General features: G+C 40.8%; 1 protein-coding gene across 1 annotated transcript in view; it reads right to left on the bottom strand.

Moving 5' to 3' along the window:
- Positions 1 to 3,912, bottom strand: part of HIVEP1 (human immunodeficiency virus type I enhancer binding protein 1) — a gene marked incomplete at its 5' end in the record, with an annotated part of 29,717 nt that extends 25,805 nt beyond the window's left edge. Inside the window, 2 exon segments of the mRNA XM_010186363.1 lie at position 1; positions 4 to 3,912. The exon segment at position 1 is cut by the window's left edge and continues 2,050 nt beyond it. Coding sequence (XP_010184665.1) covers position 1; positions 4 to 3,912 — 3,910 coding nt within the window.
- Positions 3,913 to 13,569: the final 9,657 nt, after the last annotated feature.

Here is a 13,569-nt window from a genome sequence, read left to right on the forward strand (position 1 = left end):
GGAACTCTGATGTCTTGCTAACAGGCTCTGCTCTGGAAGGGTTCTCAGCCTTCAGAGTTTCATCTTTATCGAATGAAGCCGAGAAACTGGAGGCATGAGACAAGCTACTCTCCCGACTCAGGCTTCTAGAAAGCGTGGAGTCAATGCTTGATTCAGCAGATGAATGCTCCATTTCAGCCAAGCGTATTCTTTTCTTCTTGGGTGGAAGCTTTTCTGTGGGCAGTTTTGACAGCGTTTCGCTGCGCTGTGGCCAATTAAACCTTTCTGTCTTTTCCTGATCGCTGCATTGGTGTTCCTGGTCCCTGTCTGGCTCTTCTGTGACCAGTATTTCAGGAACCTGGATGTTACGCTGACGAACAAGTCTTGATGGCTGAAGTGGTGCACTTTGCTCACCAGAACCTATTTGGCTTCCCTTACCTTCCCCTCTAGGTGCTTCTGATGACAGACGCTGATGATGCTGGGGAGTGTTCAGATGAGAGTGTATGTCCTCTTGGATTACAACTGTGTTCAAAGAGCGGTGCTTCACAACTCTGTTGGGCTCTTGAGAAGAAACAGGTGATACTCTTTCGAACGACTCAGATTTCTCAAATGAGCTATTTCTGCTCAGTGAATTGGTGTGCTGTATTACTGAAATGCCAGTCCCTTGTCTTTTCAACTCCACCTTCTCTTGCACAGCTGAACCTGCCTGCTTTTCAGTAAGCGGAGCCATCTTTGGCTCGGTAGTCTGGTCTGTGCCACGAGCCACGAGCTGAATTTGGGAACTCTGAAGCAGAAGGTTGCTTGGCTGTTGTGATCCTACCACTGTTGTCGCACCATGTTTTGACAGACTGGAAGAATTTGCTGGTTTGCTTTGGCTTTCTGTGTTCTTTGATGGTACGCTCGTATCATTTTGCTGAGGGTCATCATCATCACCAACACTTTTCATTTTCCTTCTTTTCCTTATCTGGGGTGTCTGCTCCCAGACACCAGTTGAAGTAGTGACTCTGTAGTGTAGAATTTGAGGCTGCGTACTGTTGACAACAGTTTTATGCTCAGGCTCTCGGATTGCTGCTTTAGTTTTGGGTCCATGCAACTCTGAACAATAAAATTTCTTGTGGTTTTCGAAATTTTCCAGTTTTCTGTATCTGTTTCTGCAGGTTTCACACTCAAACATTGTTCCTCGCACCTGAGGGGACTTTTTTGTTTTTTCTAAATTTGATCCCTGTGCCAGAGACTTGCTTCTTTGCAATAAAGATTCATTTGATAAATTGCACCCCATATAACTGTCTTCTACAGATCGCACCAGCCCAAGCACCTGGCTTTCACCAGTGGAAGAATCTTCTATTGCTGCCTGTCTAACAAGGGTCCGAGGATGTCCACCTTGGTTCAGTGGAGTAGCAGGTCCTGATACAAAAACATCATCGTACAAAGAGCCGATTTTATCATCAAATGACTGACTTCCTCGAAGAGGATGAGAGGGAGGTATTACATTTGGAGGTACTGCTGAGTAACTGGTAGTAGGCATGGAATTACTTCGTGTTATAGGTAAACAGTCAAGGGATGGTACCGAAAGAAGAAAAACTTGCTTTGATTTCTCAGTGGGTGTGAAAGGAGACTTTGGTATATCAGAGCTTGAGCTAGTTCTTCTTCCCATGGGCTTTAAATCAAACTGGAAAGAATCCTTAAATATATAGGATTTTGGTGAATCTATGCTTCCTCTTCTTGAAAGAGATGTTCTCCTTGGTTTCACACTATCTAACTGTTTGTCATCCACAACAGCTTCATTATCAGAAATTAATTTTGAGATACGCTCCTCAAGGGTTTTTGTTGCCATGGGAGGTCGCATTTGGCCAGAGAGAACCAGATTTTTTTCGGCACAAACAGTTTGTACCACTGATGCTACTACGCCACTTGCTCGTGACACACTGGGAAGGTTTTTATTTGGATCTTTCTCAGAGGTCAACAATCCTCTTACAAAGGGAGCTGGCGGGCTCATTGTTTGATCAGCACTTTCAGAACGAGAGAAATAACCAGAATCAGTACTACCTAAACTTCGAGGGCTCAGAAGACATTTTCCTTGCTGATCTTGGGAACCATCGGTTGCCTGCTGTCTCTGAAGCTGAGCATGCACTGTTCCTCCTGCAGATCCCAGCTGTTCCTCTGCTGGGCCCACTTCTGCTTTATGATGTTGCTTTGTGTCACTCTCCTTGAACGAGGCTGTATGTGTTGAATTTGACTGAAGAGCTGTCACTTTAAAATCTCCTTTTCTTTGCACTGCAGCAAGCTCAGGTGCTGGTTCTGTTACTTTTGGGCTATCGGCTCTTAATGGAGAAACATTTACAGGATGGACTACCACTTTTGGTAAAGCTGCCCTTACTTGAGGTTCTGTATCATGCAACGAAGAGTCACCTGGTATACAGTCGGGGTTGCTTAACGGAATAGGGCTTCCTTTCTGTAACGTTTCTGCACTCGAAACAACTTTCGCTATTTGTGTAGGTTCCAGTTCTTGATCATCTTGTCTTTCATCAGCAGTGCCTTCATCTTCACTATCACCGCTTTCTTCCACATCTGAATGAATGCTAAGTGCTTTATCCGAGTCATGAGATAAGAAGAGGCCACCTGAATCTGGTTGTAGGACAAGTCCAAGTTTGATAGCATGTGCATGAGATTTTTTGTGCTTGTACAGATTGCTTTTGGTTTTAAATGAAAACCCACACGTCACACAAGGATACGGTCGCTCTCCAGTATGGGATCGGATGTGCTTCTGGAGAACGCTGGGCTTGGCACAGGCCCGGTTGCAATACTCACAGACGTACTTCCCTAGCTTTTTAGGCTTCTGGTCTTTCAAGAGGCTACATATTTGTTCGACGCCATGGTTTACAACTGATGCTATCTGGGCTGAATTATACATGGGACCTATAGACAAGTGTGTTGAACTCGATGTGCTAATTGACAAAGGTGAAGACGAGCTAGCTACTAACTGGTTTTGAGGAAAAACCTGAGTTACAGTGGAAGATGAGGTGTGAACGACAGACGAAGTTACTGCTATGCTGTAGATTTGCTGGAGCTTGGGGTTGTCTTGACTCTGCTGCGGCACTAGCGACCTAGTGAAACTTGGACACATAACAACCTGGTGATTTTGGTGACTGGTTTTAGTAATAAGGTCTTGTGAATGAGAAACCGATTGGCCTTGTGCTTGTCCAGTCTTGGCTGGTGCTGCTACATGCACATTGTTTAACGTACACGGGTAATAGCGAGGTCCGGCTGCAAACTCAGGCTGTGACAGAGCAGACTGATTTTGGACACTCATTGTATTGGACGTGAGACTAGAAGAGGTGTTTACAGTTTTATTTGGTCTCAGTTTCTCTATCTGCATCCCATAAGGGGGGCACTCTTGTGCTAAAGTGTTCAGTTCAGGCTCCATAGCTTTTAATAAGACATCGAATGCAGTACGCGTACATGGGGATGATGTACTGCAATCAACAAAATTAATACATTCATTACTGTCAGTCTTTGTTTTCCTGGATGAGGAGTTCGAGAGAGACTTCTTCTCTGGTGAGTTCAGTTTGTTTGCATCAGTGTCCTCCACTGCCTGTTTACACACATCTAAGGACGCCAGTGAAAGCTTTGTCTGCATTGGTGTCTCAGATTTGGTTGTTTCAATACTTATCTCGCTACTAAGTGCTCCTCCGTTTTGTTTGGTACATTGATTTCCATTTTGCACGGGTAGGTGATCCTGTGCTGTGGCGTGTTCAGAGGCATCTGGAAGGGCTTTTAGCGGTGAAGGGTCTACATTTTGCTTAACCTTGGCTTCGGCGGGGCTTCTCAAAGGTGATTTTGGTATTTTTTTTAGATGGTTTTCAGTCACTATCTTTTTTCTTTTCACACCCTTAATTGTATCTTGGATTCCTCTAGTACCAGCATCAGTGATTTCTGTTAAAACACAAAGAGAATAAAAAAGAATATTAAAACTGGACAATGCAGTATATTTTTGTTTATACTATTTTGTCATCTTTAAGTTTCAACAGTAAGCCCTGGGACAACAGGACTGTCTGTTTCTACAGCCTCCAATATTTTTTTTAACAGTAAATGTATCTTAGCAATTTTGTTTTTATCCAAAAAAGCAATACTTTCTAACTGATGCTGTAAGACATTACAAAAGTAGTTCATTATAGGAAAAGCTTCAAAGGAAATGTAAGAAAAGAGAAGCTACTGAAAGAATATTTTAGCATTTTAGCAACTCCTTTTCAGATAAAGTAGAAAGAAACCTCTCTCTTATACTTGTTTAAAAATTCAAATCATAGCAGGAAAATGAAGAACCAAGACACAAATCCGTTTTCATGTCATGTTTGTCCCTTTTTCCATCTGTATGTTGCAGCAGTCAAGGAATGAAGACGACTTCCTCATGGTTATATTTTTACGTAGATTTATCATGGAAATGGCACAACCACCCACACCATCTGTCAAATACTGTATTTCAGAGCTCCAATTACTGAACTTCAATAGCATTTCAGATGAGCAACTACTGTGGATGAACAAAACCAGTCACACTTAAATGATTTTCTATTTGTGCATCATGAAACACAATAAGCTAAATTTGAATTATTTCATTACTAGCTACACTTGTTGCTGATTTTAGGTAGGTATGCACGTGGAGTTTCAGGGGCGCAGTGAAGAGCAAATGAACTGAAATATTATTCAGCAGAATAATTTTGTAGCAAGTGTTTGTATCTGTACAGAGTCCGATTTCCTCTGTAACAAAAAATACAGATAGACTGCACTTCTGTATTGATACTTACAAGCCTATTAGTTTTAATAGATACCTGATGTTACACAACTTTGTCTACCTCAACAGTGTGATGATATTTAACCTGTTAGTTAATAATTAATTTTTTTTTTTACTTCTTTCCTAACATCCACTCGGTCATAGTCACTGCCTCACCTTACCATCACTGGCAGTGCAGAGGAAGCCACATATTAAATAGATGTAAATCCATTTTGTTAAGCTCTTTTTAACTCATTCGTTAGACTGTTGGCCAAAACCATATTTGCCTGATTGCCAATATTCAAAGCAAAGGAAGAGTGTGATGTGAGTAGAGGGCTGACGCCTCTGAAAAGGTTCAGCTGCATACATTTTGGGAAGCAGCACTGAGTAACTTCATATCATATGTTTCCCTGCACAAAGTTAGTCAGGAGCAGAGGTTTATGTGCACTTCTAGGTAAAGAAAAGCCTTAAGACAAGGTATAAAGGGACAAAATTCTCACAGTCAACTTCACAAGTGGAGAAAGCTCAGACTTCCCAGTACCCATCAACCCTCTGGTCCCCTTTGAGTGGCACAAAGACCGTCCTCCTGCAGAAACACCAGCTGGCTTCTACACTGGGGTGGGAGGAAAGCCAATGCATAGCGTGCATCTGACAAAAGATACCGGAGCTGATGGATCCAGGGTGAATTTCCTGCTCCATGTAAAGGAAAACCCAGGCAACGCCTAAAGCTTGTCTAGCAGGAGAGAATGCAAAGCGACCAGGAGGAAAAGAAAGGCAAGATGTCACCTTTTTTTCCATGCTGGAGCATAACGCAACTGGGGTGTGCGCTAAAGCCAGATACTTGGAAGTTCAAAATCCTGTTTCCAACTCGATGCCAACTTAATGTACACAAATATTCATCTGGGGTGAATGCATATTCAGGAGATTTCCTTGTAAACTGAACGATTAAAGACATCACACACCATGTACTGCAAATACGGTAGTTCTGCAGAGCCTGACCCATCCCTCTCTCAGCCTTGCCAGGGGAAGTTTAAGTGTGAAGGGTAGGAGACTGTTTTGTCACACTCCACAGCCCCAAAGAGACACTCGAGTCCCTTGCACAAACAACTGGGTCTGAATCCTAGCTATGGTGACTTTGTGCTCCTCTTGTGCTTCCAAAAAAAGTTTCTTCAGTAATAGTTCACTTCACCTTTAAATGAACTTTGCATTTATTCATTTATTACCAAAACCTATTCATATTAGCCTGAATTCAGCATATTCAAAGCCAAGCTGTCTTCCATCACAATGTTTTCTACTTTCGATTGCTTCACAATTAAACGGGTGGCTTACACTAATAAGTTATCATCACTAATATTAAGGGTGATCTCTTTCAAATCCATAGCCTGCTGCAACTGTTTTTCTTCAATAACAAAAATCAATTTTACACGAATCCGAGAGAACATAACAAGGTTATTATAGAAAAGGGTGCTTTTAGCCATGGTTAGGTGATGTCTCAGAAGCACGGCCACGTTAATTGAGCATAAGTAATTTGGTTCCTTTCATGCACACAAGGCAGCTTTTATCCCGTCACAATCACGCCTCCACACCGATCACACTGCTGGAGTTTGTACCGGAGCGCTACGGGAAGAGCTGGGCACATCACACATAGCTGAGAAGATAAGAATGCTAGGAATTGTGAACATGCAAGCAGACAACCGTACACAAAAAGACTAAGGTGTTTTATACTGCAGTAATTGAACAATAACAAATGATGTGCTTCTACAGAATATTAAATAACTGCTACTCCTGGCTTTCAACCGTATAGTGCAAAGGAACAAGCATACTCAACCTGCACCATGCTAGTGAACTGGAAACCAGCACAGCTGAAAGATGTTATGTGGCTTAAGAAAGCCTTAAAGAAAGTAAAAATTTATGTCTACCAATCAAAGAATCAAAAATATGAACTCATTATGAACACAAGATCAGAATTTTCCAAAATCTGTGTTACTTTTTAAAAATGTTTTTCAACACCAGCCAAACCATGAAAATTGTTCGAGAAATTGAAAAAGAAAGAGAAAAAAGAATAAACAAAGGCCTTATGCACTGCATTACATACAGAAGTAGTCATTTTCTTAAGTCTTCACAACCACTAATTGTGCTGCTTCTATACCAATAAAATTCCAGTCTACAGAAATCATGAGAACGTATTTATCTCGTATTTATTCCTGGCTCTACTTGTTTCGTGATTCCAGAGATGGAGTCACAAGATTGCTTCATTGTAGCAGTCTATAAAATCTTGTAAAATGTGCTTTCTTGACAATGGCTTTACGAGGTTCAACAACAGCTTGTGTCCTGTGCTCTACTTTACTCCTTGATAATTTAGAAATCCTTATTATTAGTGGAAATTTTCAGTTCCTGTTTGCTAACAACTACGATATTTTTGGGAAAAAAGGAATCCCTGACAACTTAATTTCACTCATTTTTAGCTCTTTGTTCCTTTAAGTCTCCTTTTTGTATTCCCAGTTTATACTGAAGATATTCTATTCCATGGTTATTAACCTATAGTCGCATGCTTGCATGAAGATCAACTGCACCAGTATGTCCAGAGGCAACAACTAAACGGGTGGCAAGCATCAGTCCCAGAATGCTAAACACTCCTCTTCTTTTCAAAAGCGCAAACTTTCAGGACCATAACAACTTGCCAGGGCTGTGTACCCACATCAACAAGCTGACACTGAACACAGAGAACGTGAAAACATCCTCATGTAAAAAAAAAATAAAAATAAACTAAAATGACATTAATCTGCTTTTCTTTCTCTCCCCGCCACTCCACGCACTCTGCTCACCTCCCTCTGCAATCACAAAGCCGTTCTCATCTTTCGGCAGTAATTCCCCTTTTTCCCCAGGCGGTGAAGTGGTGTTCTTGTGAAGTGCTGTCACCTCAACCAGATGACTAAAAAAGCACCTTTCTTCATAAGCTGTATTACAATAAATAGCATTAAGTTACCCAGCCCAAGAGGAGAGGTAACAATGGCATTGTGCTCAGCGCCTCACTTTTCCCATCCCAGGGACGCCAGAGCATCTCTTACACGGTCTGCCTGGTTGGCTTTGTTCTGCTCTGCCATCAGGAGACTCTGCTTAATTCTTTTGCTTCAGTATGAATTCTGCATTCAAAACATGACAGGAAAAACTGGCGTTTCTAAACATGATATTATTCACCTATAACTTCTCTGCTGTGCTTTGCACAGGAAATAGAGCAAAAGAACACAAGTGTGATGGTGTAGGTAGCAATCTGGCAGAGTAACTCATGCAGCAAATAAAGGCAAGGTATATGCAATCTGCTTTTTTCTTCCGTAGCATTTGCTGGTGAACTAGACAGTGTCTTGACAAAATGATCTCAATGGTTTTGTTTAAGTAACTTTCAGAACTGCCTGTCTCAAAGCCTACGTGTTATTATAACACCCACTCTCTTTCTCTCCCTTCTAATAGAGTTATGTGCTTGTACTTAAAAAAAAAGGAAGAGAATAAGAGGGAACCAAAGCAAGGCACCAAGCGCCCTTCTCCCTCGGTGCTACCTTGTGAAACATGGAGCAAGCAACCACTACCTGCCCTTACAGTCCAATGAACGGCAAAATTTTCATCTCATGTCCTCACTTTATGTTGTAGAATGAAAAAAAAAAAAAAAACACTGCAGGCTTACATAGAGACACCAGATATTCAAATCCAAGTGCCTAGACTGTAGCTCCTAAATCTGTACTTTGTTCCCAGGGCACTGCAAGTTAAATTCAAGCCTCTTCAGTAAGTGTTCAAATACTAATTGATGTCTTAAACATACAGCTAAAAGGCTACTTTGACACCTAACAATGGTAACAATTCAAAGATGGAAGACTTTGTTGAAAGAGAGGGATCATTACTAAGGGTCTTATTCTGATTAAAGCTAAGTTTCCCAGTGTCTTTGGATATTAAAAATATTCTTCACATCTGATTCTTATTTAATTTTGATTTCACTGAAACTATTGAAGGCACTCGTGAATCACCCCACTGGGTCTGTTTCCATGAAGAAAAGAACATGATTATGAGATAAAGAAGTAAGTCTTGGTAGCAAATGTAAGGCCACCAGAACTTACATTAAATGCAGCAGGGAATAACTACACTTCTGTTTGTTATTAATTTACCACTTTAGTTTCATACTGCTTCCTACATGTTAAGTACAGCCATAAATATTTTTCCTAAAATTATAGTTTTTTCAAAGCATAAAAAACCAAACAAAATCCCCTTGATTGCACAAACCACACATACAACTATGAAAATGTTCACAGTCAACAAGTCAACATTTGAACAAGATTAACCCAAGAGCTGTGCTCAATTTTAAGCACAAATAGAGAGGATTTTCAAGTCAATCACCAACAAGTTTAAAAGTCTTACTTTACGTGCCTAACTTCAGACTTCTTCAGATGGTCACATGGCAGTCAGTCCCTGTTTCAGAGGTCAGGACCAAGCCAAAGAACTTGGGGCCCTCCAAGTCAGCAGTGGTATTTGAAAACCTCTGCCAGTAGGCTTAATCTATGCTTAAGAGCTTTTACTTTTGAGAACATCAGTCCAAACATATACAGAGCAGATCCTTAAAAACCACTTGATCTGTATGTAAAGCACAATTTGACACGTTAATTCATTAAAAAAGGTGGGGGGGAAGCTTTGACATTCAAAGACTAAAGCAGTGTGATAAGGATTGGAACAACTGTTCACCTACATTAACATGTGTCCTTTTGTTCCTATCAGCCAATGTTGGACCATTCTATAAGGCATGGATAAGGTAAGTATGGTTTCATGATTTCATACTGCCTGTAACTATGATTATTCTTTTGACGTTTTTGACAGACAAAACTAAGCTTTGAGTTGAAATGCGACCCATCGAAGGTATTGTATTGGCTGTCAGCAAGAGAGATGTTCCTCAATCCTCTTTTAAGGGTTATTTCACACCAGGTTTTTGTACTGGAATGACTGCTTTATAAGCATAATTTCTCATTATTAACCAAAATAGCACAAGTCCTACTAACACAAGCTCCAGGAAAGGTACACCTCTGTTAATATGTGGTATCAGCACTCATTTGAGTAGTGTCATTAACCTCAATGACAGTATACATTTTTTGTAAAGTCAAATTAAATTTTAATGCTAACATGACAACCTGGCAAGTCCATAATGTCACTGTATCTCAAGTTCTTATATTAAATGTAACTGTAGATAAAATGTATATTGATACCTACACCAAGCAATAAAACCCAGTGCTTCAACCACTCTCACCATGTACCACTGTGAAGACTTTAACTCCATCTTCATGATAACTCCCCCAAAACCCACCTCTTCTCAAGGCTGAATGAGGCCTGGTCCCTCAGCTTCTCCTCACAGGACAAGTGCTCCAGCCCTGACCATTATGGTGTCCCAACACTGAACTCACTCCAGGTTTTTGATGTTCCTCCTTCACAGAGGGCCCAAAACTGGACACAGTATCTAAATGTGGTCTAAGGATTGCTGTGCAGGGGAGGATAATTCCCTTCCCTTGATCTTCTGGCCTTGTTCCTGTTCATATAGCCCAGGATGCTGCGGCCTCCCCTGCTGCCAGGCTGCTGCTGGCTCCTGGCCGGCTTGCGGCCTACCGCATCCCAGGGCCTTTCTGCAGAGCTGCTCCCTGCTCACTCCCCAGCTAGTCTCACTGCAGGGGCTCCTCCTGCCTGGGTGTAAAGCTTTCCATCTGTACCTGTTGAAACCAGACTGGTTGTTCACCTATTCAGACCATAACACCCTAACTTGGATGTAAGAATATAGCAGGAGACCATGTCAAAAGCCTTGGTAAAGTCAAGGTAAAAAATAACACTCATTGCTCTCCTCTCATCCTCAGATCTAGTCACTTTATAACAGAAACCATTATTTTCATAGTCATTTTACCACAGTTTTAATCAATTTCCATTGTTACGAGACTGGAACACATAAAGCTGAAGGTCTGCAAAGTACTTTTGCTCACGTTTATACCCAATACACTGTTTGCATGCTTCTATAGGTCTTCATCTTAATACGTCATCTGGATCAGGATACATACCAATGGTACACTCTCTGGCTACATGGGGAATAGTATTCCTCAGGATCCCTGCTTTTCAGTTTTTCTTGTTGCTTAATTCCTTTTCCCATTCAACTTCCATCATCAAACAAATCACATTGGTAAATTCTGCACACACTTCATCACACTGATGACAAAAGTAACAGGCACTCCAACAAAAGTAATGCAATCTAAAAATATTTAGTTTGTTCCATCAGATGTTTTAGCATAACTACAGATGTGGCTGGCATTGCTTTATATCCTATTCGTATACAATTTACAGGTTTTCAAGTAAGTAGGTTCCAAAAAAATACCCATATTGTTGGCTTCCAAAAGTAAGTAATAGTTAAGAATAGGCAAACATTCTTTAATCAAGTTTAGTACAAAATGTAATGTTTAAACTATACAAGCTACAATTTCCACTAATTCTGTATTACCAGGAGTGACATGTCACTTTGAAGGTAACACTGGGTAAAAGGAAGAAGTATTTCTTGTCTTTGAGTAACATTTTCCTGAAATAACAGGTCTGCCTATATTTCAGACTAGCCTGAGAGAGACAAGAGCTGGGGTGGAAGTGAGGTAGAGGCTACTCGGAGCCCACCTCTCAGCACCTCTCTCACCAGTGTTGCAAAAATAACTAAAGCTGAAAGAGCAAAATAACTTTCTGGACTGATCGAAGCTAGGGTAAACAGATACAGAAATATTGCACTCATTAATTCAAAACACAAAAGTTTCTTCCCCTAGAATCAAAAATATATACAACCCAGTAAGTGACGTAGAGCAAATTATGAGTTTAAAGGAGCAGCCACAGAGAAAGGAGCACTCTGGGTTACTCCCCCACACAGCAGATGAATTACCATGGCACCATTAGCGAGGGTAGAGCAGATCAGCTTTATAAATTGTGCAATAACACTTTAGCATAAGGTAAGCGAGACACCTTCACCCCAGGGCACACAGCTTGGACTTATCAGGAAGCTCCCGTGTGATACAGTTTCATCCCAGACACAAGAGCCTGCCAGCTCTTGTTTGGCCTTGGGATAGGGAAAGGGTAAACGACAAGTTGCAGTCTAGGGCTGTCTTTTTGACAGCTTCTTTACAAGCCACGGCTACTCACATTAAGACAACCTTGACGGCGAGACTTCTGAGGGGCTGTCAGGACATAACTACCCTATGCTAACAAGACCAAGAAAGATCTTTGTAAGAGCTTGGTCTCGTTTTGTGCATTTAGCTTCTTGGCTTGAGGAAAGAAAGTTAACAACCAGCAGATTTTTAGCTATAAAAATAGTGCACTTCGTGAGGAAGACCGTGAAAATCAAACAGCAATAAACATCTGACCACTGAGGAAACACCAGAGCCTCAGCTGAGAAATGCCAACATCCATATGTGAACAGGAATCAAAATGCAACATTTCAGCACATCTGAAAATCTCCAACCAAAGTGAAGTGGGTTATTTTTGTCCCAAAAAGAGTTAATTTCCTGCCCAGCATGAAACACACAAAATGAAACATGACATTCAATACTGATTGAGATTTCCCACCATTATGTGTATAAAGAACGAGCAGAGGCTGCATCACTGAAGTTTGACAGGACTTGAGCACTTCATTGAAAGGCAGAGGAAAGGCAACACAAGAACAGCAAATGTTGACCACACAACTTATGGTTAATGCCTAGCTACTCACACAATATATGAACATTAGGAACGGTGTATAGTTGAGTTTTTTAAATATGCTAAAAAAGAAAATCAACTGTATTACAGAGCTCTGTGGAGTTTAGCTACTGATTCATTACAGCAATTTAACAACCTTATATTCAGCTACATAAAAGCCTTAATACCAAACTAGGAACACTAATCACTGCTTAAGTGCTCTTAAGGTAAAGCACGGTGACTATAAGCAGGTGGACGACAACATTATAATAGCTAATATTACCAGCCATCCCAGACTGAGAAGTTCTTCCTCACTGGGCACTCCAAAAACATGAAAAAAACACAGGATGCCTCTCCAAAGGCAAATTAATGAGCTCTCAGTCAAATCCTCATCAGAAACCAGCTCCACCCAGTTATCCATATAAGAATAAAGATGTTTAAATATAACCAGTTAGAGAAAGTATGTTGCCAGAAATTAACTAAAATACCTCAGGGACATCTGGAAATCTTCCTAAAACATCAGGCAATGCTGTGAACAGTGTCATGACTAAATTACCTGTTTCCAATTTAAGGATTATCAGTTGTTACTGGGAAGTTAGGATTTGGCAAATAAATCATTACAACAGCTTCCACTCATAATAGATAGAAGAAAGGCCATTAAAACGGAATTATAGAATGGCTCATGAAACAGCAACCAGTTTAAGGGTTATCACCAAAGAGCAACCACTATCTGGTCAGATGAGATACTGAGTATAAAACCCCCAAACATCAGTCTGAGGGGAAAGAAAACAGGAATGAAAGGAACAACCTTCTTAGTCATCTTCTCTGCATTTCCTTAATAATAATTTTCTATTTGAAAAGCAGGGATCAAATGAAGCAATTTCTATACTGCCTGCAGTAACTGAAGGGAAAAGAAGAGCAGCAAAAGCTCAGACCTAACAACCATACTATTTAAAAACAGAGAAAGGAATAGGAGGCTCTGGCACAGTGAGCAGGAAAAGCCTTAGACAGCAGGTCCTTCTTCTAGGACTAAACGGTGCTATGAACATAACAAAAACAGGAGAAGCTGATTTGAAGAAAATCTAGGCACCAGCAATGTCCTAACCATG

This window comes from Mesitornis unicolor, unplaced genomic scaffold (assembly GCF_000695765.1).
Source record: "Mesitornis unicolor isolate BGI_N332 unplaced genomic scaffold, ASM69576v1 scaffold11196, whole genome shotgun sequence".
Classification (NCBI taxonomy): Eukaryota; Metazoa; Chordata; class Aves; order Mesitornithiformes; family Mesitornithidae; genus Mesitornis; species Mesitornis unicolor.